The 24,434-nt window shown below is 38.0% G+C and overlaps 1 protein-coding gene across 5 annotated transcripts in view; it reads right to left on the bottom strand.

Annotated features, from left to right (window-relative positions):
- Positions 1 to 174: 174 nt before the first annotated feature.
- Positions 175 to 24,434, bottom strand: part of LOC113644489 (RNA-binding Raly-like protein) — a 186,916-nt gene continuing 162,656 nt past the window's right edge. For 4 of the 5 annotated variants that reach the window (XM_027149383.2, XM_047811701.1, XM_027149386.2 and 1 more), the window contains 7 exons: positions 22,206 to 22,281; positions 16,472 to 16,519; positions 15,221 to 15,402; positions 8,372 to 8,485; positions 3,388 to 3,557; positions 2,459 to 2,493; positions 175 to 2,084 (listed from right to left, as the gene is read on the bottom strand). In XM_027149383.2, coding sequence (XP_027005184.1) covers positions 2,461 to 2,493; positions 3,388 to 3,557; positions 8,372 to 8,485; positions 15,221 to 15,402; positions 16,472 to 16,519; positions 22,206 to 22,281 — 623 coding nt within the window. In that variant the 3' untranslated portion in view covers positions 175 to 2,084; positions 2,459 to 2,460. Of the gene's footprint in view, positions 2,101 to 2,458; positions 2,494 to 3,387; positions 3,558 to 8,371; positions 8,486 to 15,220; positions 15,403 to 16,471; positions 16,520 to 22,205; positions 22,282 to 24,434 lie in introns of all 5 variants that reach the window. The other variant, XM_027149385.2, reaches the window with a different exon arrangement.

The following is a 24,434-nucleotide window of genomic DNA, read 5'->3' as shown; positions in this document are numbered from 1 at the left end:
TTGTGCGACATAAATGCTAGAGCATTAAATCTGATGTGTACATTGACCAGTCCAAGACAAATGTGTAATGTGATTCATTAATCGTATTGGCTATCGTTGCATATCCTGATTGTGCTTATATTATTAAATAAAAACTGAAACAGGAAAACTAAATAAATTCCACAGACAATCATATCACATCCACTGATTTTTAATAATGCGCTTCCTCTATGGAATGAAGTCTAAAGCCATACAATAAATGCAACAACTGAATTAAAACAGAAATTACATTAAAATAATAGACATGCTCATCATAAAAAATAGCTTTAAAAATTGTATACATTTCTATACACGTTTTTATTCAATGGATCGTGTCCTTGGGCTGATGGCCAGTTTTTTTCATAGACTGAATATAATAGCATTTTCTCTGAAATGTTATATTAAAAAAAAAAAAATAAAAAAAAAGGAAAAAGAAGACATAATATAGACACGTTGCCCACAGTGAGAAATACATTTTGATGCTGGTAACCATGTCTTTTTTTTTATTTGTTCTATCAGGTTCCTTACGTTCTCTGTTACATTATACAGAGATCAGATGCAAGACAGATAGTTAGGACATTGACAGAAAAGCAAAGAAAAGAAAAGAAAAGAAAACAAGCTTTCTAAAGCCATCAAAATTTGCCATACAAAAATAGAGTCCACTATCAATATGGTGTAACTCCAATCAGTGAATAAATGAGATGTGGTGTCACTGTAGTTTAGCATCCATTAAACATGCTGTATGTGTAGAAACATCTGAGGTTTGGATAATTACTCTCTTCTCACATGAACATATACGTACAAGAAAGAAAGCTGCAATGCAATGCAATGCAAATGGCACATAAACATACATAATAAAACACACAAGTCTAAACAGGGTAAAAGGAGAAACATGGAACAAATGCTAGTTAATTTAGTGACATTTCTCAGGACAGATGTGGCCAATCTACAGATGTGATATGGCAGTACAGTGCTGAAAGTCTTTGGGCTAGTTTTCTGGATTGACTGAAGGGGGATTTGTCATTTCGGCACAGATGCAGCACTGGTTTGAGAAACCAACCAAATGTTTGGACATCAGTGAATTAATGGGGCGCGAACAATAGAACATTAAAGTAAATATAATCACCACTGCTGAAAGCTTGCATGGGGCCGGCACACCTGAGGCGGTTATTAAACAGCACTGTGAGAAGCTGGAGAAAAGAATGAGAATCAGCTCAGGGGCTGGTGAGAAAGATGGCAATATGGCAAGAGAGAAAGATGGAGGGAGGACAAAATGAAAGGAGGGAATTAGAGATTGAAAGAAAGAGAGAGATGAGTATGACTGAAAACAGACACATGGCAGTGTTTGCCGGAGGGAAGCAACAGCAGCCACAGCAGCATCTGCTTTCCTCCACTGCAGAATGGAAAAATCCAATGGAAGAAATGTGTGAGGTGAGGAACGATGATAAATCTTCTTGTCTTAATAACAGCACTGCATTCTCTTTAACATTATACCCCCCCAACACACACACACACACACACACACACACACACACACACACACACACACACACACACACAGTTCCACTTTATTTACATAAATTCTCACACAGACAAAAATGTTGAATTCATTCAGATATTTAATGAAAATAAAACTGAAATATTCAAGCTGGAACATTACGCATGGACAACCGAGATTATGCATCGTTTAATGCCACGACAAATCATAACATATGTGTAAAACCACTTTAAAAAGCATGTAATCAGCTCTCAGCAGTTCATTTTTATTTTCACTCTATACAAGCAATGTTAAGCTCCGTCCTCTGAACGTATGAATATTTCAAGGTAATCAAATGAAGGCCAGTGAAATGCTGAGCGATTGATAACGCCTGGCCGCGAGAGATTTGTCCATGAGTGTGCGCTGCATTGCCTCTCACCAAGACCAATCATACACCTGCTCTCATTGTCTCTTTAAAAGTTGATTTATTAGTTCTTTTTTTTGAAGCTCTTCCCACAGTTTCATGTCATCCTTCCTTCCCCCAAACGCTGCAGTTACAAAGCAGCGTTGATTTCCCAGTTGGCATGGCCTGGCAGAAGAAAAGACTTTGCATAGAGTATGGTATTGTGACAAATGTCTTGTCCAATATTTACATACTGTAAATGATTTTAATATAAATGTTCTTATAAAGAAAGAAATAGGTGGTAGCCTGGCTAATAAGGCATTCTATTGTACTACAGTGAGTTTTATTGACCAAACAATTAGATCTAATTAGTTTGTTATATATTCAAATAATAAAATTTAAACTCTAACCATCTGCAACGGTGATGGTAATTGGCTCATTTTCTTTACCATTTTTTTCTTTAATCTTGGATTGTTTTTAAGAAGCACAACTAATATGCATTTAAATAATACGTGCTTAGACTAAAAATATATAAATATTCATGGATGCAATCAGCTTACCTTTAGTTGTCAATATCAGACACATGGTTCTCTATCTGAAAAAAAAAACAACAAAAAAAAAAACCCGAAAGATTACAAAACAGTCTAACACAACATATTCTTCTCTCACGGTAAAGTCAAGCTGTCTGGCAGACAAAAAAAAAAAGTTAAACATCTCCCTTCAGTCCATTTGTTATCAGTGATGACTGTGACCTTGATAGAGGATGACTGTCTGAAGGAACAGTCTGCTTCTGAAAAATATTATCTTCCATTAGTGAGAGAAGTGTTCATACCACTCGTGATTCATTCAGGCTGCCCTTTAAATGGGCTAATAAATATAACAGAGTATGTGGCCTCACTGAACCACAGAAGAACCCCAGGCGAGACAGTCATTATTCCTCTGAAGTAGGTGTGTGAATACGAGATAGACAGAGTCACGTCTCAGAGTTTTTCTGACTTTGTGCGGATTGCTGAAGCTCAATTAACCCAAATAAAGGAGTCTACAAATAACTCTATTAGTGTTTTCAAAGATATCATCTTTAAAAGCTGTGAAATATATGATATATTAGACACTAAATATGAGCGCAAGCCTGCTTTCATGGTTATATTATCTGTGGCTTCTCTTAGATGCTTAGCTGCTCTCTCCCTTTGCACGCTCCCTGGCTCATTTCCTCCGTTTAACGACAGCAAATGTCTGCATCTATGCAACAGAGCCACCCTATCTGTTTCTCTCTCCATACAGCTAGACTGCACTTTGCACTCGCTTTTAATTACCGTGTGTGCCAAGTGGCATTGATAGACGTGACACATCTCTGACACGGCCCTCAGATGTACGGTCATGAATAATTCCACCGCATTATGTTTAATAGAGGGGAGGGTGTGAACGCTCGCTGCTGTCAAATGTGACAAGACCTATACTATCTCTCTGACCCCCAAGGAGCTGACCGTACCGGATCAGTGCTACCCTCTTCGTCGTAGTCGTCCTCTCCTCCGTCGGTCATCTCTCCAGCCTCTGCGTCTAGCGTCCCTTCGCCAGCCTCCTCAGCCGAGTTCTCTGCCGTCTCTGATACGGACTCCTCATGTAGCGAGTCACAGTTATCCTCATATTTCCTCTGAGCCTCTGAGAGAGAGAGAGAGAGAGAGAGAGAGAGAGAGAGAGAGAGAGAGAGAGAGAGAGTAGAAGCATAAGAAAAAGACAATAAGACAAGAGCTGACAGTGGCATGCTGGCACAAAAAGGAGATATCAATCATTCCTGAGATAAAGGACCCTATCTGCAAAACTGCTAATTAGTCTGTAGGGACATGACATATTAAACATTGTTTTGTAGAGACTTGTTATCAAAGACCTCTGGGCAAGTCTGAGTTCTGGTGCTTGTTCTCTCCACACCACGGACCATATTCAGCGTCGAAATGCAAGTTCAAAAGTTACATCAATCTGTATGCAGGGAAAGATCTCCATAGTCAGAGTTTACTTAAGTGCAGGTGCTTAACTTGAACTTCTGAGTAGAATATTCAGATTATTAAAATGTCCCATGTGTATTTCTGAAAATGCCAAAAAATTGCATCAACTTGTTTCAAATTAATTTTTTCCAACTTTTCCTTAAGTGTAAAAAAGTTTTACGAGGGATAAAAAATACAATTTATATAAATACAGCAATACACGAATGAGAAGAAAGACAGAATAAACATCTAAAAGTAGTGTTATTATGTATTAATAAATATACTGAGGCTGATTGTCATGATCCAAGACACGAGATAGATGCTAAACATTTAAATTGTGTCAATCACGTAATCGCTGCAAATTTCTCAGTTTAACATTATAGGTTTAACATAGCAGTAACATTCATTGGCTGCCAGACAATAAAACAGCACGATTATCTTTAAAGCTGTTATTTCATACGTAGAGAGAGAGAAAGTGTACGGCTTCAGCATGAATGAAAGAGCAGAAGAACTGGTCACTATTCTTTCCGTTTGATTATTTCATATGCTAATGTATTATATTAGAAGCACAGCTCAATGTGCCAACGAGAGACAAAACTGAGGCCATGAAAAATGAGAATGTGTGCACGGTGTGCTTTAGCTCTGTTTTCAAAGGAAATGTGTATAAGGTTTAATATCCAAGCACTCGTTTGCAGTAGTTACAGCTGAATGTAATAAGTCTAGCTGGAGTTTTTAACGGTGTTGCGATAATGAACATATAGAAAAAACAGTCATGCAGTCATGTATTTACTGATCACTTCAGATACCATTTAATAATTTGTAAGTGTATTTATATTGTTCAAAATGTGTTTGAGGGTGAAATACTGTGTTTACCTCAAACTGTCAGGCACTTTAGTTATATAATAGGATATACTGTAGGATATTCATTCATTCATTCATTCATTCATTTTCTACCGCTTATCCGAACTTCTCGGGTCACGGGGAGCCTGTGCCTATCTCAGGCGTCATTGGGCATCAAGGCAGGATACACCCTGGACGGAGTGCCAACCCATCGCAGGGCACACACACACACTCATTCACTCACACAATCACACACTACGGACAATTTTCCAGAGATACCAATCAACCTACCATGCATGTCTTTGGACCGGGGGAGGAAACCAGAGTACCCGGAGGAAACCCCCGAGGCACGGGGAGAACATGCAAACTCCACACACACAAGGCAGAGGCAGGAATCGAACCCCCAACCCTGGAGGTGTGAGGCAAACGTGCTAACCACTAAGCCACCGTGCCCCCATACTGTAGGATATAATATAGGAAAATGGGCTTTTGGATCTTCTAACTGGATTTGTAACCATTTTGTTGTTGAGACATTAAAATTAAATAATTACTTTCCTTCAAAAGGGTCCTTCTACTAATAGGATATTTGTGGTGATTTTCTTTAGTTCTCTGTATCATAATCACTCAGAGGCTTATTTTGGAAACAAAGAAAGAAGTTTTTTCTAATTCATAAAGGTATTTAATTACAAAAAGGTCAAATTACTTACTGTTCTCTGCCAAGGTTTGGATAAGCAGCAAACATGACTAAATGGTACCAACAGTTACCTTTTTAATGTGTAATGATTTCTGATTATAAATATAAATTTGATGTTTTGTTTTGCACTGGTGCATCAAATTACCACAGTGCCATAGACTCTGTACAGATGTGACACCTGTCTTGAATTTAAAGTGAGAGCACTAATCAGTGCACTAATCAGAGCAGAGAGGGTAAATAAAGTGAAAAATCAACAAAATTCTGTCTCTCTCCTTTCTCACCTTACAGTATGTCTGAGCCCCTTAGCTAGTCCCAGGTCTCTGAGCTGCCTTCAGCTAAATCATTTACATAAATGATACAATAGGATCTACTACAGAAACCATACTGGTAGAATTTGTAAAAAATTTAATTGTAATCTGCATGAGCTTATTGACTCTTCTATGATATTTTACTTGGTACTCAGTTTGGTTTTTGTGTTTGTGGCACGTTTATTTTTAAGAGTGTAAATCATTCATTCATTCATTCATTCATTCATTCATTCATTCATTCATTCATTCACTACCGCTTTATCCAAACTTCTCGGGTCACGGGGAGCCCATGCCTATCCCAGGCGGTATCAGGCATCAAGGCAGGATACACCCTGGACGGAGTGCCAACCCATCGCAGGGCACACACACACTCATTCACTCACGCAATCACACACTACGGACAATTTTCCAGAGATGCCAATCAACCTACCTTGCATGTCTTTGGACTGGGGGAGGAAACCGGAGTACCCGGAGGAAACCCCCGAGACACAGGGAGAACATGCAAACTCCACACACACAAGGCGGAGGCGGGAATCGAACCCCCAATCCTGGAGGTGTGTCATTCATTCATTCATTCATTCATTCATTCATTCATTCATTCATTCATTCATTCATTCATTCATTTTCTACCGCTTATCCGAACTACTCGGGGGTAACCATATCTCTGTTGGAGTATCCTTAAACATACTGGCACTGATATACAGTAAATGGAAAAACTGTACACCTGATAATTTATCCAATTATGAAAACAGACAATCATGTAGGAGAAAACCAATGCATAAAATCATGCAGATACAGGCCAAGAGCATCCATAAATGTTCATCTACAACACAGAATAAAGTATCTGATCTCTGTGACTATAACCGTGCTGTTGTTGTTGTGCCAGAAGGGCTGGTTTGAGTATTTGATTAACTGCTGATCTCCTGAGATTTTCCCACACAACAGTGTTTAGAGTTTATACAGAATAGAGCATAAAACAAACAAACAAGAGAAATCTGAGGTAAACAGCTTTTTGTTGAAGAGAGGTCTGAGGAAAATGAACAGATATGCACGCATATCAAACTTGAGATGGATTGGCTACAACAGCAGAATATTACATTGGGCTCCACTCCATGAGAGCAGGAATATGAGGCATATCTTAAGCACGAATACACAGAAAAAAATAAATAACCTGTTGATTTTTGGTGAGTCTGTGCCCTATGATAACCACAGATTCCTGTTCTTGGCTGACAGGAATTGAACGTGTTATGTTCTTTTGCTGTTGTAGGCCATCAACCTCAGAGATTGATCTGCTGTGCCTGCTGAGATGTTTTACTGCTCACCCTGGTTGTAAAGACTGCTTATACGAGTTTCTGTAGACTTCCTGTCAGCTCAGGCCAGTTTGGTCATTCTGCTCTGATCAACAAAAGGTTTCACTGCAGATGCAAAGCACACAGGATTTGTTTCTAGAGACTGTTGTGTGTGAAAATCCCAAAATGCCCGCAGTTACTTAAATAAATAAACCAGCTCATCTGGCACCAACAACAATGCCACAGTAAAAGATCACACTTTTCCATTATTCTGATGTTTGAGGTGAACATTATCTGAAGCTCTTGACCAGTATCTGCATGATTTTATGCTTTGTGCTGATATCACATGTTTAAATGATTAGATAACTGCATAAATATGCAGGTGTAACTGTAATAACAACTAGATTTGTAAAGTTCGTCGTGACAAACTTTGATGTTGGCTTTGACGATGCAAGTATTCACAAAGGCCGGTGCTTTTTGAGTGGACATAAGGGTCAGTGTTACTTTTGGAGGCAAGTAGACAGAAAGCTAGGGTGCCAAAACATTTGGAGGCAAGTGGAGACGAGCATGTGATGTCATTCGAATACTCCTGAGGAAGTTCCCTCATTGTTCTGAGTGTTTTGATATGTCACATGTCCATGTTGTAAAAAGTTTTTTGATTTTGCATATTTTGAGGGCGGGGCTGCGGCAAAACCGGAAGGCCAGTTGGTACACCAATTTAAACCTTTGTTCAGAGTATCACCCTAAAGGAGCTGGCCAAGTTTGGTGTAGATAGTTCAAAAGCTTGCCGAGTTATAGACCTCCAAAGTTTATAATGGGAGTCTATGGGGAAAAAGGCCATTTTGAGATCCAGTACCGGAAGTACTGGTACTCCGATCACTTAGAAAAGTAATAGCAACAAACTTCCGACCAGCGTCTATAACATATCCGAATTTGGTGCATGTGGCTCGAAAGCTCTAGGCCGCATTAAATTTTATAAATTTTTGTCTACGCTGAAATAGTAAAACAGAATGTTGGCTTCTACAAAGCCAACATAATAATGTATATTTGAACAAACTGTTATTTCATGATAAATATGAAATACGAACTGAGATTCCTCCCAAAAAGCTCCATATTTCTGGATGTATACAAGCTCAGGTTCTCTCCCTGTTCCGTCATATATCATCTGCTTTTGGCTTTTTATATTAAAAAATCCCTCTTATATCACTTTGTTGTCACATAACCTCCATTATGACAGAGCGCTCAAGCCTGATATCTCCTAGCCTGTCAAAGAGATTGATTGTTTGTATGTGATCTTCATTTACTCCCCTTTTTCCTGACCAACTCCTGTTTGTCCCTGGCAGGTCCCCACTACCCTTCTTACCCGCCTCGGCTCTGTGCTGCTTCTCTATCTTCTCCAGACGGCCCAGGAGAGAGTCGATCTTCAGCTTGATCTGAGTCAGCTCACGCTTGATTGTCTGGAGCTGATCCGTCTTCACTGCACAAGCAGATAAAACACAAACACCACAAAACATGTGATAAAAATCTGGCTTTGTAATCATATAACTTTTTTTTTTTTTTTTTTTTTAATAAATCCATGATTGAATCCTGGCTTCCTAAACCGCACACATGCAAAATATTCCTCCATAGCAGTTTTTAATTTAAACCACTATAATACTTTCTTTGAAACTATGGCTGCACATCTTAATCACAACTGACTCAACTAAGGAAAAGAAATAACTTGAAGAAAAAAAGCAAGCTATCAAATTCAGAGTAATAGACCTGAGATTGTTCTATAGGAACAGATTTCTCAATGAAACAGGTCATATTTGATTAGCACAGTGGTTTTTACACAATACAGTCTGGTTGACCTTATCGATTGTGAAGAGGTAAAGGCTATATAAATGTTGTTCTTCAGATCTCATGATATTGATTGTGATTTTTTATAAATCTACTCCCTGAGTGGGGCCTGAATTGAGGTCTATAACCCTCTAGACACCTGGATCGATAAAAAGCCGTAATTTAAAAGCAAACTGAACTAACTAAAGCAAAGTCCTACGACTTGGTTTTCTTTCAGCAGTGGAAAAAAAATACTGGCCAGCAGTTTTCTTTTTGTCAGTTATGGATTACTGGGTTATAAAAGCCCATGCTACAGTATGTTGTTTTATTAAAGATCTTTTGGTCTTGAGTATATCATACTCCAGATTTTTATTACTGTTGAAGTAGGTAGGTGATATTTAGGGTGTTGTTTGCAGTTACTTTTACTTTTGCACTTACTGCCTTGTATACAGTATGTCCTTATTTTTTTTTATTTCTGTATTTATAAGTTTGTACTCTGGCTTCATGATAATGATGTACTGAGATTACTATAGACCTCTTTTGCACGTGCATGACTAATCCTTACAGATTTAGCAGATGACTTCACCTTCAGATGTTTTCATGTTCTGCAAGTTGTTGTGGATAACAGGCTCTACCAAATGACTCCATGTTTATGTAAATGTACTGTAAATGGCAGGAAGTGAACCATGTTTCTATGAAGTGGTATTTTGGTTATTTATTTAATACTACAGACATTAATCCTCATAGATTGTACAGACATTCATGGGAAGGACTGGGAATAAAAAAGAGTTAAGAATATTCAAACGGAACCCTTTGTCCAAAAATACAACAAATGATATTAACTTGTACTACAGGATAAATTGACACTACTGTAGAGATTACTCCATGTTCTACTTCCTCTGAGTATCGTCTGTTTTCACATAAAACAGCTATCGATAACAATGTGCCAAAGGTTAAACAGTTATTCAAATATCCCATTGTTTACTTCAGTAATTTTGTTCTTTCTTGCCAGCCAACATTTAATTTTAGAGAAACAAATCAACAAAAACACTGTTGGATTATTCATTCTTACTATCACCCGGTTTTGGACGTAAATTCAACGTTTTGCCGCATCGTTTTCTCTGCTTTTGCAAATTCTCTCCAATATCGTTTCACAGAAAACACACACAGGAAATTTGATGACTGAACCAATTTCAAGACTTTGAGTGTTAGTGTCTTAGTGGAATGAGTAAAAAACAGACAAAAAACAACAACAACAACAAAAAAAAAAACACCCGGCTGGTACGCTCAAAGGAAAGGCTGAGTCATTGCCTATCTTTAAATAAAGATTAAAGACCTACCTCTTCACCGAGCACTTAAATTAGTGTGCAATTTCACTTAAAAAAAGAAACAAACCAAGCCAACTGGAACAGATTTTTTTTTCTTTATTAGCTCACTTTATTAGCTTTCTTTTTTTTAATCGATTACCACAAAGCACATGAAAAAAAAAACATGGGAAAACCCACCAAGAAAACTCATAATATCTTAATGGCTTGTTCACCCCATGGCATTTATCTTTAGATATTCACCTTTAGATATTTACCAGTCCAATTAGATTTTATTCATCACACAGTGTTTTTACCTATGTTTTTCTGTTAGTTTCAAGGTAATTACATAATAGTGCATCTATAGCAGTTCTTAAATAACTGAACAAGATTTATGTTTACATGTAGTGACAGTGGATCCCACGCCACCTACATGCAGCTTAAACACGCTCCTTGCACGACTTCCACCCGGGTGCTGAAAGGACAGCGCCACTTAAGCACCCCTGTTGTTATGGAAAGCAAGAAGGCACATGGTTGTATGGCAGGGAGGCAGAAGCACTCAAGGTGGGTAGCCAATCAGAGAGGACGCAATCACTTACCCTCCAGCAGAAGCACAGAGACTAGAAAGAAGTGCAGCATACAAGCTAAGCTAAGCCAGTTGCTTTTACAGTAATAACTGCTGAATGCTGTTCTCTCCATTCCAGGATGATGCTCCCTGAAGCTGCTTTGTCCTGCCTTGTCGACTACTCAGCCCTGCCTGGAAACCACAACCACAGAGCACACTACTTCTTCACACTCCTCACATCACCCTCATTAAAAGAGCACTTTTTTCACCACCATGGCCTCCTGTATGTCTATGTTCAGCCAATTGCAACTGCGAGTTGCTACCATGGCCACAGAATGTATTGTTAAACATTTGAAATTCAAACCCAGCACTAATCAGATCAAATCATCTCTTAAAAACAACAACATAGCAGGCTGCTTATATTCCAGAGCTGTGTTTAAATGTGATTTCTCTTACTTTATGGAAATCCTTAAATCCTGTTTACAGACAGGTATAAGAAACTGAAAAAAAAAATCCATCTTGCATAAAATCTGACAATTTTGCTTGCTTGTCTGATCATGTGCATCATAACAACTTAACAAAACGGTTTAAATATTTGACTACTTTATTGATAAGGATTGTAGCTGCCCTCATCAGCTAAAAACAGGCCCATGTATCTGTCTACAGATGTCAGCTTAGTATAGAGTGTCAGCTTTGATCCTCTGCAACACAGTGCACATAAGTAGCTTGGAATGAACAGATTAAAATATAGTTTGAAAAAAATTGGTATATAAATATACACATTGTCATGCCTCTGCCTCCCGCAGGAGGTGAAGAGATGACAGTGATCATACGTAGGAGTGCAGGGAGTGTCGCTGGAACTGAGCAGAAACACGCCTTTGATGCTACATCAGTGTCAGACACGGAAATGGCCTGTGACATCCTTCAGAACTAGTCAGTGTCATCTGGATGATCTGAGAGAGAGAAGATGCTCTACTATCAACATGATAGTCATGTGAGACATAAGGCTACATGGGGACATTCTTAGAGAAGTTTGTCACTCAGTCCCTATTCCGCAGCTGTCCTAGAGTGGAGTAAAGCGTATAAGTTTAAACACACATGCTCATGTAGGTATCACAGTTTAACTCATTCTTCACTCGGTTCCGAGTCCTTTAATATTTCTCATCTTGAATAAAGTAAATAAATCCTTTGAGAAATGCTTCTCTCTAAATCCAAGGCTAGTTTGCACGTGCCTCCGTTCACTCTGTATAGTACATCATGTCTGAGGAGCAGGTATGGATTAGAATCCACAAATAAATCTCCTATAACATTTGCAAAGCCCAGGAATCTGCGGAGGTCCGTAATGGTTCTAAAAGGTGGCCATTAAGTAACAGCACTTACTTTGATTTTATCCATGAACACTCTGTCTTGCTAATGTAATATGAAATGTGCAATTTATTTAATAATGTTTATCCTGGATGAACATACATTGTGGGAAAAACATGGCTTTTATTTATCTAGATAAAAAAAATAGACCAATATAAAACTGCTATAAAACTGTTAAGCCCTATTTTATATTTGAAGCATTTTTACCAGAGGAATAGCTGAAGCACACTCTGCTTCTTGAGTCCCATAAAGTCTTAATAAATAGATGAAAGAAAGTACGTTTGTGGCATTTATATTTTACTTGAGTGTTATTGAAACTGAATAATTGTATTTCTATGAAAAAAATAACACACGTTTACCTTTTCATTCAGATCTTCAAAGTACTCATTACAAACCTCTCAACAAAGGTCTCTTTTTCTCTCAATGTATGTTATACATCAATCAATTTTCAGATTTCAGTTTAAAGCTATCTATTCAAGTCTCCCAATGGATAAAAAGCAATCAATAATGATGCCATCAATTCATCATCTGAGGTGACTTCTTAATACAACACAATGCAGTTAGCACTACAGCTATTTGTGTGTTTAAAGATGGACAAGCCACCGCACTGCAGAACGGATCCTGAGCTTGGACACCAGTCCATCACAGAACACCTTCTACACACATTCACATACTCATTCACACCTCAGTGCAATTTAGAAATGTTCATCTGTCAGCATGCTTTGGGAATTTTTTTATTTAACAAAGAAAATGTTTGATGAGAACTTTTCATTGGTTAAAAAAGACAAGCTGGTGAATGTCTGTTTGTAGCTGCTATAAACTATGTAACAACAAGAAATATGACTTAAAGACGTTCCACAACAATAAAAATAACTGTAAATGGTTATAAAGCATGCAGTGTGTTTGGTGATGTATTAAAATTTGGAATAACACAAATTTTCAGTGGTAGGAGATAAGAGTAACTTAAGGTTTAATACATCACCCCGTCTTAATTATTGCAGTAAATAATTATTTGCCCAATGCATTTGAACATATACAGTATGTAGCTAAAGCTCAGAAGGCATTCGGACAGAAACAACCTGAAGTGACATCACTCTACTGTCCCCAGATCCCTCAGCATCAGGCAAGGACACACATTTTACCTGTACACAATCTGAGGTAAATCTGAAGTATTAGTGGGAGTTATTTTTTTCTTAAAAAGGGTTTTAGTTAAAACCTAAAAGGGTTAAGTTTGGAAAAATGTGAATATAGAAGAATGCCCTTTACTACAGTCTACAATAACCTTCACATTGCTAGCCAAAAGCAAAATATTTGGCTTTAATCTTTTTTTTTTAATAATTATTAAGTGAATTCTAGAAATGTCTGTAAATGTATTAAAAAGAAAAAAGAAAAAAAAACCCTGACATATCACATGTACATTAGTATTCAGACCCTTTACTCAGTACTTAGTTGAAGCACCTTTCCGGTAGTTACAGCCTTTAGTCTTTTTGGGTATTACACAACAACCAAGACAACAGAGGAGTGGCATAGGGGCAACACTGTGAATGCCCTGAGTGGCCCAGAGACCTAAAAAATGGCTGTCCACCAACAGAGGATTTGCGAAGAAGAATGGCAAAAATTCCCACAGTCCAACTGGGCAAAGCTTTGAGTCATACCCGAAAAGAGTCAAGGCTGTAATTGCTGCCAAAGGTGCTTCAATTGTAAGTACCGAGTAAAGGATCTGAATACTTATGTACGTGTCATACAGCATTTCTAAAATTCTGTTTTCAATTGTCATAATGGGGTATGAATAAAATTATTTAAATTAATTACAATTAATTTTAACGATTGTAGAATCAGACTGCAATATAACAACATGCACCGCAGAAACACCACAGCATTGGGCCACAAAAAACACAATGCTGTATGATAAGAAAAAGAATGAATTCAGGTCTAGTGCCTTTGTTTATGCATTCAAAAGCAGTGCAGATTCAGTGATAGTAAACATAGTAATCTCTCACCGTTTCATCTCCATTTCAGTGTGGATTCATCTCCATAAAAAACATATCAAAGGTCACTGCACTGAGAAGAAATTTCAGTGCTAATTTTAGATTTCTTTAATGCCCCCATGGCCACTGCAGAGTATAATCTTCAGTCTGAGACAGATTGTGAGCTACTCTCATGGACACAGATGTAAGCTTGGGAGAGATAAAGATAAAAGCAAACAATGTGTGTTTTGTGCATGTAGCCCTGGCGAATTGCTTCAAGCCGAGCTGTGGAGAAGTCACTATACACAGAGCTCAGACTCGAACACAAAAGTAATCTTCAGTCCTAACTTCCAGATGAAGAGCGAGCACCGCCCAGCTCGCTTAGTTCATATGGGCTGGAGATGAGAATCTAAAATTGTGCAATTGAATGTAAATTACAGGCATATGGAATGTGGCATGCTCTGCCTTCCATGAATCACCGATGGGAAATGCGGCACAGCCAATTCTGAATCAAAGTGACAATTTCAGCCAAGAGGCGGCTGATGACATCGACAGACATGCATTTGCTCCTTTGAGGGAAATCAATACATAACTCCAATGACATGAATGAAGAAATCCATTTTCCTTTTTGGCTATTTGCATATTATAAAAGGGAGACAGAGCGAGAGAGAGCGAGAGAGAGAGAGAGAGAGAGAGAGAGAGAGAGAGAGAGAGAGAGAGAGAGAGAGAGTCCATGACCTGTACCACCTAGCCTGTTCCATTCCTTATATTAATGAACAATATAACAATAACCTTGCAGTAAAGTTGCATTAATAAACTTGCAGTTAAGCTGGCATTGCAAAAGAACAGTAATTAAGCACACAATAATACCAGCACAGCTTGAGTCACTGCAGCCTTGCAAATCTACCTTGACTTTCCACAGAATAATAAAAAAGTGTAGATATTGACTCACTTCCTCTGCTTTAGATGACCTATTTAGTGAACATATCCACATTTTTACTACAGCTCTTGGACTGTGCCCAAGATGATGTTATTAAAGTAACACCCAAAGGTATTATTTCAAAAGCTGCTATTGCTGCTTAAATTAATGTTGCTTATTATGGTGGAATGGTGGTTCAAAGTCTTGAACTTGGCCTGCAAATTATGTTTTGGTCTCTGCAGTGCAGAGATTCGTTTCTGCCATCTGGACTTACGCTTGAGGCCGGCGGAAAAGGAGGAGGAGGAGGACGAGGGTGGCCGTGAAGACGAAGAGGTGGAGGTTTTGATGGAGAAAGAAGTCTTTCCTCTTCGTGTTGATGGCACCACGACACGCGAGCGTTTCAGAGGGATGACGGCCCGTGGTGGCGGGGCCACCCGTCCATGATAGTCAAAAAGCCTGAGACACAAAACAAAAGTGATCTCACAGCACATCTGCGGGGCAGGAATTGAGTAATTTCCCTCTCCGACACATATTATTCAACTCATTATATAGTTATTGATGTCTTCATGAGCTGAACTGGCTTTGCTAAATCTATGCAGGGATTAGGCAGGATCGAGATTGGATGCAGATTTGATTTCATATCGAAACGGCATGTATGTCATTGCATCACACTGTTTTATCCAGATAAGTGTTAGCTCTATGATTTGACAGTTTCTGTCAAAGACATAAGCCCTGCTGCAGATTTCACAATTAATCTTTGATTGCTCAATAACTAAGCTTTCCTGAACAAAGCTTCTCAAAACATCTCCCTATGTGACTTCCCGAGAAATGTCTAGATGCTCCGGCTGCACACTGTTCATTTATCTTCGGTAGATCTTTATACACGGCAGTGGTGTAGTTTTCAAGAATCTTCAAAGGAAAGAGGAGAGAACAGAGACACAGGGAAATGTCAGACTGAGCTATGTGCTCTACACGCACACTCACACACTTGTGCTTTCTCTGCACAGTGTTTCTCAGCCTGGATGACATTTAGCAAAATGTCTCCACTGATAAAGGCCTTGATCATAAGCACAGGAATTAGAGGGGAAACACACACACACACACACACACACACACACACACACACACACACACACACACACACACACACACACACACACACACACACACACACTGTCTTTAAGCATAAGGCTATGCTCTATTCACTCAATTCTAATGGATTTTTACACAAAATTTGCTTTGAGTTGATTTTTTTCTCCAAGTACAAATTTGACGACGAGTGAGGCTGAAGCCAGCGGAACACTCTGTAAATGCCAACAATAAGTGCTTTGTTTTTTTTTCCTTTCTTCATTTTCTTCTTGACCTCTAACCTTTGTTAAAGGACATGAGATTTACATTCTGCACTGATGCATCTAACGTGAATAAGCCATTAGCAGTTTTAAACGCTTAAACAAGTTAGTTATTAGTTAGAGTTGCTTAAAGACTGGCGTGTACTAACAGAGGAAAAGGGAAATCGAATACATACCGATTATAGAAATCCTCACGGTAGTAGTCATAGTCAAATTCATATCCACTGAAAAAAAACACACACATACAAAATACATTAACATCTTGTCTGCTAATTTGCATATAGAACCATATTCACTATTTCAAAGTATTAAACTACATTTAACAAACCATAGCATAGAGATTGTTGTATATCTTTACATACAGATTTATACTGTATGGGGATTATAAATTTATGTGAATTTATTTTACAGCCAGGGGCTAATGTAGATTTGTGGGCCTCATCCTGAGGCTTTGTAATGAGATTTCTGGCCAGAGGATGAAACCAGCAAGTCCACTTTATAATATTTTTACAAATTAGCCCCCTAATTTTAGTACAGTTTTATCTATACAAATAAACATAAATAAGACAACAAACATTATGAAATTGTTTCACTATCCAGTCTGCTATACAAAATATCATAATAATATGAACTAGATTTGTAAAGTTCGTCGCAACAAACTTTGATGTTGGCTTTGACGGTGCAAGTATTCGCAAAGGCCGGTGCATTTTGGAGGCGAGTGGACAGAAAGATTGTGAAAGCTACTGGAACGCTAGGGTGCCAATACTTTTGGAGGTGGGAGGACATGAGCATGTGACATGATCCGAATACCCGTGAGGTAGTTCCCCTCATTGCGCTGAGTGTTTTGATATGTCACATGTCCATGTTGTGCAAATTTTTAATATTCACGTGACGTCACGTGACGTCACCAGAATACCCGTGGGGCAGTTCCCCTCATTGTGCTGAGTGTTTTGATATGTCACATGTCCATGTTGTCCATGTTTTGATTTCGCTTGTTTTGGGGGTGGGGCTACACGTGACATCACGTGACATGAACAGAATACCCATGGGTCAGTTCCCCTCATTGTGCTGAGTGATTCCAATAAACATATACTAAATTATAGCTTAAAATTAAATTAAAATGATGTATTAAGTCGTCATGTTAACACCAGACCTTTGATTTATTGTCATTAAGTCGTCATGTTAACTCCAGACCTTTGATTTATTGTCATTAAGTCGTCATGTTAACTCCAGACCTTTGATTTATTGTCATTAAGTCGTCATGTTAACTCCAGACCTTTGATTTATTGTCATTAAGTCGTCATGTTAACACCAGACCTTTGATTTATTGTCATACAACACCTGCAATTAGCAAAAAATTGTCTTTTCAGGTGTCTGTTGACTCTTCCGAGCAACTCAATGGTGTATAAAAATGAAATTGCAGACATATTTATTTAAATATACAGTCGTATACAAAAGTTTGATAGATCAAAATGAAATTGCTGATCCAAACACCCAAATATTTATAAAAGAAAATCAGTAATTGTCAGGGGTTCCTAAACTTTTGCATGTAGATAAAAATTAATTTCTCTTGCTAGTTATCTATAGTATACAGTACAGTAAGGTACTATATATATATATATATATATATATATATATATATATATATATATATATATATATATATATATATATATATATACAGCATACCATGCATACAAAAATCCAATATTCTAACTGTAAACAAAACTTAACGCTCTGTTACACTCTGAAACATTTCTATCCTGGTGGGAGTGGTCTATTTTATCATGACTCCGCCCCATTCACATGGCATCACCTAATGGTTTGGTGAGAATGGAAAATAATGTCAATCTCACATCATGGCCTTCACACTCATCAGATCTCAATCTCACATATAGGAAGATTTGGAGCAGTGTGTTAGACAGTGCTGTCTGGCACCATCATCCAAAAACCAACTGAAAAATATCTTTTGAAAGAACGGTGTTCCATCAATCGGAGACTTATAGCATAGATGCCAAGATGAAAAAAGTTCATCTAAGGAACATTTTACCTTGAATTTCAGCTACATTCAATACATTCAATACGCTTTCTGTAAAAAATTAATTGGATTGGATTAATGAATGTGTGGCGTTTCACAAGTTTTTCTTGTGTCTGGGTGCATAGGCTTCCTCTGTATTCTCAGTTTTTTCCCCCACATGCCTTTAGGTGGATTGGCTACTCAAATCTGTTCATAAATGTAAGTGTGTGTATATGAATAAACTGTGATGGATTGATCCAAACACCCAGATATTTATAAATAAACATCATGGAAATTGTCAGGGGTTCCTAAACTTTTGCATACGACTGTAGATAAAAAGTGTGTGTATATGAATAACCTGTGATGGATTGGTGTACCATTCTAATGCTCCTGAGACCAGCTCTGAATAGCCAGGATAAAGCAGGCACTAAAGCATGAATAAACCAGGTGTTTAATTATAATGATTTTAGGAAAGAAAAACATTATTTGAGAGAAAAGCAGTGGTGTCTTACTGCTTACGGTTCTGCACCAGCAGTAAAAACTACCAGAAATGTATTTTCCTCGTGCCAGAATCTTAACCCTTGAGCTGTATGGTATAAATCTAATTTAGTCTCACAAGTTCCTTTGGATAAAAGTTTCTGCCAAGTGAATAAATATAAAAGCGAATCTCAGCGAACCATGTTTTTTTTTCAAAACGTAAGTTTGTACAGATTTAACTTATACGACATTTTTTTAAAGAGAACATTTTTTCTCACTTTAGTCTTTGATTACTTGTATTTGGAAAAGGGCAAGCTATCTACAAAACAATTTTCCTGTGCTTACTTAAAGCTCTGTTTCTTCCCAAAAGCATTAAACTACGACAAAACCGGCAACCTGGATGTCAATTGGCTTGCTGGTCACGCTCAGTGGTCAGTGTGAGAGGAGCAGACTGAGGACTGGGGATTGACACTATATGTGAGCTATGTGGCAGAGTGGAGCTCAGATTGCTTTCCAGCCCGCTAATCCTGGCCAGGTCACCATGGCCACAGTCTCTTATAGAATAAGCTTCACAATGCACACTCACACCAGCATACACACACACACACACACACACACACACACACACACACACACACACACACACACACACACACACACACACCAGCATACACACACACACACACACACCAGCATACACACACACACACACACACACACACACACACACACACACACACACACACACACACACACACACACACACACCCTATTACTTCCTATTATTATTCATTCAAATGTGTCTCTTCATCCACCAAATGATTTATTATATTTAATTAAAAAATACAATTGCTGTTTAAAACCAATTTTGATGGTTTTGTCATTCTCCTGTTTTATTTTCCTAATTAACAGAACTCACATAATAGACATTTGTAAATGTACTGTTGAAATGCAAATCAAGTGGTAATGAATTTGTCATATCAAAAACCAAATGAGAGGGAAAAAAATAAACAAGAATATAATGATAGCTAATGGAAAAGCTACCGCTACAATGACAAGGAGGAGAAATACAAAGCAGTGAAAGGGCTCAGAGAAGAGAAATAATAGTATTGCAGGATATCTACAAATGCATGCCTCATTACTACCATGTCCCTTTTCAACACAGACAACAAAGCTTTCTATCTGCTTTCTCGAAACCAAGAATCTCAATATTCAATACATGCGGCATATTTGTGTAGCACTTGCATTGTCACTCACCTTCTGCCTTCGTGGATGGTTCATAGATTCAGTAAGGATTTGCACTAAGAATTGCTGGTGTAATAATAGACCTGGGCTCATCCTAGAGCTATTCTCATAGTATATAGGCTCAACATTATTCTCATACTGAACATCATTTAACTCTTTTTACCAGAAGCTAAAAAATAAAAAAAAATATATATAGAAATTTGTACCTGTTGTACCTTAGTTGTGCCCATGTTCAGCACTGAATGTCTTTGCCAGGTCACACTTCACAGTGGTGATTAATAACTCAGTGTTCATAGAAAAGATCCATTATTTTTCACACTTATTTTTATGTTTCAATCTTCAATGTGATATCAAACAATTAATCAATAATATTCTGTGTTATGTTATCCCAACGGGGGGCACGGTGGCTTAGTGGTTAGCACGTTCGCCTCACACCTCCAGGGTTGGGGGTTCGATTCCCACCTCCGCCTTCTGTGTGTGGAGTTTGTTCTCCCCGTGCCTCGGGGGTTTCCTCCGGGTACTCTGGTTTCCTCCCCCGGTCCAAAGACATGCATGGTAGATTGATTGGCATCTCTGGAAAATTGTCCGTAGTGTGTGAGTGTGTGAGTGAATGAGAGAGTGTGTGCCCTGCGATGGGTTGGCACTCCGTCCAGGGTGTATCCTGCCTCAATGCCCAATGACGCCTGAGATAGGCACAGGCTCCCCGTGACCCGAGGTAGTTCGGGTAAGCGGTAGAAAATTTGAATTTGAGTGAATGAATGAATGCATGAATGTCATTCCAACAGAGGGAACAACACATGTCTCACACTAAAAGCTAACAGAATCCTGAATCATTTTATAACAGATTTAATGAACTAATTGACTATACTGAAAATGTCTGATAAGTCACCAGTGTACTTGTAAACAGGGTTCAACACACTTTTTCCCTGTATAGTATATAGTTACAGAAGAGTAATTATTAATAATCACACTATCAGGTGGAACTTTGAAGAGGATGAGTGCTTTTGGAGTTTCTTCCTCATGTCATCTCAGGAGGTATTTCATTGCTATTGGAGCCTCTGGTTTACTCACTAAGGATCTTAAGCTACGTTCAGAGTTCTAGAAATGTCTTTTGTTAAAAGCATTATAGAAGTAAAATTCATATCACAAATGCATTGTGTCCTCTAAAGCAGATTAATGGTTTGTCTTGTACCTGCCTTGATGCAAATATACCGGTATCATAGATTTATCCGATATCAGTTGCATAACGCTTCCATGATTTAATTTTTATTCAAGCAAAAAAAAAAAAACACTTTTGGAAGAATCTAAGTAGAAGGATGTGTATTTGATATCTCTACAGTGAATCTTTCAACATCCAACTCGGAGAACAACAATTCTCTTCTCACTCTGATCAGGGTAAAACTTTAAGCAAAATCTTTTACAGTAATCTCCCTGCACGGCACTGTGACTCAAATGCAGCTTCAGCAAACGTGAGAATAGATTGCTGTAGATAATCGTGCAACGAAGCAAGACAAAGACACACAGCTTGGGTATTATCTGATTCTGATGAGTAACAAAAAGTGCTGACTAGTTTTACTCCGTTATCTCGATCTGCGATGCTAATCTGCCCTTCTCATGCCTCTCACTGAGATGAATACCGGTTTTCAAAGTCAAACGTTATGGATGACATCATACACTGATGCAGAAGATCATGTTATTGGATATTTGCTTCGATAAACAGCAGTGGCTACTGTGAAAGGTGCTAACCAAGCAAAAACTGTATAAACTAATTGAAATTAATAGAATCACAGCAAATTAAATTAGGGTTAATCATACATCAGAACTTAAGGAGAAATAATATATCTTACTAAAAGTGAACTTTAATAAATAAATAAATAGATAGATAGATAGATAGATAGATAGATAGATAGATAGATAGATAGATAGATAGATAGATAGATAGATAGATAGATAGATAAATAAATAAATAAATAAAATGTGATTTATTAGGATCTTCCAGACGATGTAACACAAAAACACAGATAAAGTTTGCTTTATAAGAAGCACTTGAAACAAGAAAATGTTAAAACAACTGATAAAAGTTGAGCTAAAAAGCAGAAGTATAGAAGTATTTTCTTTTTATGAATCTGATTAAGAATTTAGGACAAAAGAAACAGAGCAGCGGCACTTACGAGTACACAGCAGACAGAGGTCTTTTAGAGCCAGCTTTAGGCCTGTATGGTTTGGGCTCTCCAGCCATGTTGATATCTGAAGAGAAAGAGACAGAAGAGAGTTACGGCATGATTACACACTTACATCCATCTCAAACCCTATCACTCCAATCAACAGCTAAACAAACTCTCCAGCTTTTTGCACTGGTGCACTGATTACACATCCGAGCTCTCTGAACGATCCCTTATCTAGCAGAACAAGTAATGAAAAACAAAACAAAACACTGTTGTGATTTGTGATGAAAACCATGGAGTCAAATGTAGGATTTTAACAGCAAGGTAAAAAAATTAAATAAAATAATAATAATATCGCAAAGACAATGCATCAGCTGCAAACAAATGTAAAAATTACAATCAAAAACAAGGAGATGTGAGACATGCGAAGCAGTACTGAGTGTCTGATCAGAATTTATTTGCAATTACACCTTTTTAATAACTCTGATTAGCAAGGCATAATCAGAGAGTGGAATTCAATTCGGTTTCTATGCAATTTTATTCACATAGTGCTTTTAACAATGGACACTGACACAAAGCAGATTAACAGGAATATATCATTTCAGAATAAAAAGTATACATTTTAAATGTATCCCCTTAATTTTTATCCCTAATGAGAGAGCAGGAGGCGATGATGACATTGAAAAACTCCCTGAGACGATATGTGGAAGAAACCTTGTTAGGAACCAGACTCAAAAAGGAACCTCATACTCATCTGGGAATTGTGACACCGGATAGTGGGATAAAAAATAATACAAATAACTATAAAAAAAAAAAAAAAACTCAAGAAAGCAACTTACATCATCCACTTGCCTGCTTACTCACAACAATGCTGAACCCGAGGCACAGCACAGCACTACAGATATGTCATTAACATATTTACATTGATTTGCTATGTAGTTTGAAAGGCACAGAAACTCTACAGTGATGAATAACAGGCTGAAACTAGAATTCATGCACTTCATTTTACAATCTTAGTACATTACTTATCACTACTTAAAGGGTTAAACTAAGCACAAGCACATAGGAATGGAGTTAATACACATTTGGTATATGTGATCAGGAAGTGAATCATTATCATTATCATTATCTTTCATGAGATAAGTCATGAGATGCTCTACATTTGTTTAGAACTCAAAGCGATAATGTTTGTTATGTCAACATCTTTAAAACTTTGTTCTTCTTTTGAACAAGTACTGTTGTCAGATTATTAATGAGACCTGAGGAAATGAATGAAATGTCAAATCTATGGCAATTATTTGTCATGGCAAAGCTATTATTATTTGTCATGATCTAATAAAAAGAGTCTCCGAATAAGGCCGGTGAATTTTTTCCAAACATCGCCCAGCTCGATATGAACACTACTGTATACTACGCTGAGTCCACATTAAGAACGCAATCCGCCAGTTGATGGGAGAAGATCACGGAGGTTTTTTCCAATCCTACAATCCACACAGTGCAGATAAATAGGATTATGCTAACTATGCACAAATATGTCACATCTCACGTGACTACTTTATGTCTATGTCTACTAATAACATTTATTTATATCTGGAACTGAAACACACACACACACACACACACACACACACACACACACACACACACACACACACACACACACACACACACACACACACAAACACACATAATACATGACAAAATCGAAGTGACAATAACAGATCAAGTGTCATTGTCACACTGTGATGGTTATGTGATATATCTTTTTTTGCTGGTGCTGTTCTGGTTCTGCCTTAACACACGAAGCAGCTCTAAACAGCTCAGAATAACACTGTAATCCTGTTAGTCATGTTGATCTGTTCAGTGATGATTAATGCCACATCATTTCATATCCAGTGAAATGAGATGTGCTGATGTGGGTGTGCAGCATATCCCATATTATACAGTATGTTGTAAATAAGGCCGTAAAACCCTTGCATCCTACTGTCTAAAGTAGGACTATAGTGTCTACTGTCACACACACACACACACACACACACACACACACACACACACACACACACACACACACACACACACACACACACACACACACACACATTGCCCAGAGCTGAATCTCTGACTGCTCGTCCACCAACCGGGTTGGCGAGCATCTGGCTGAAGTCCAGCTTTAAGCAAGTTTGACTGTGCTGTCAGAAGCAGCAGCAGTGTGTATCATGTACTAGGCTCAGCAGA

Source organism: Tachysurus fulvidraco, chromosome 3, assembly GCF_022655615.1.
Source record: "Tachysurus fulvidraco isolate hzauxx_2018 chromosome 3, HZAU_PFXX_2.0, whole genome shotgun sequence".
Taxonomy (NCBI): Eukaryota; Metazoa; Chordata; class Actinopteri; order Siluriformes; family Bagridae; genus Tachysurus; species Tachysurus fulvidraco.
The sequence above is the reverse complement of the archived record's forward strand: the minus strand, read 5'-3'. Positions and strand labels throughout refer to the sequence as shown.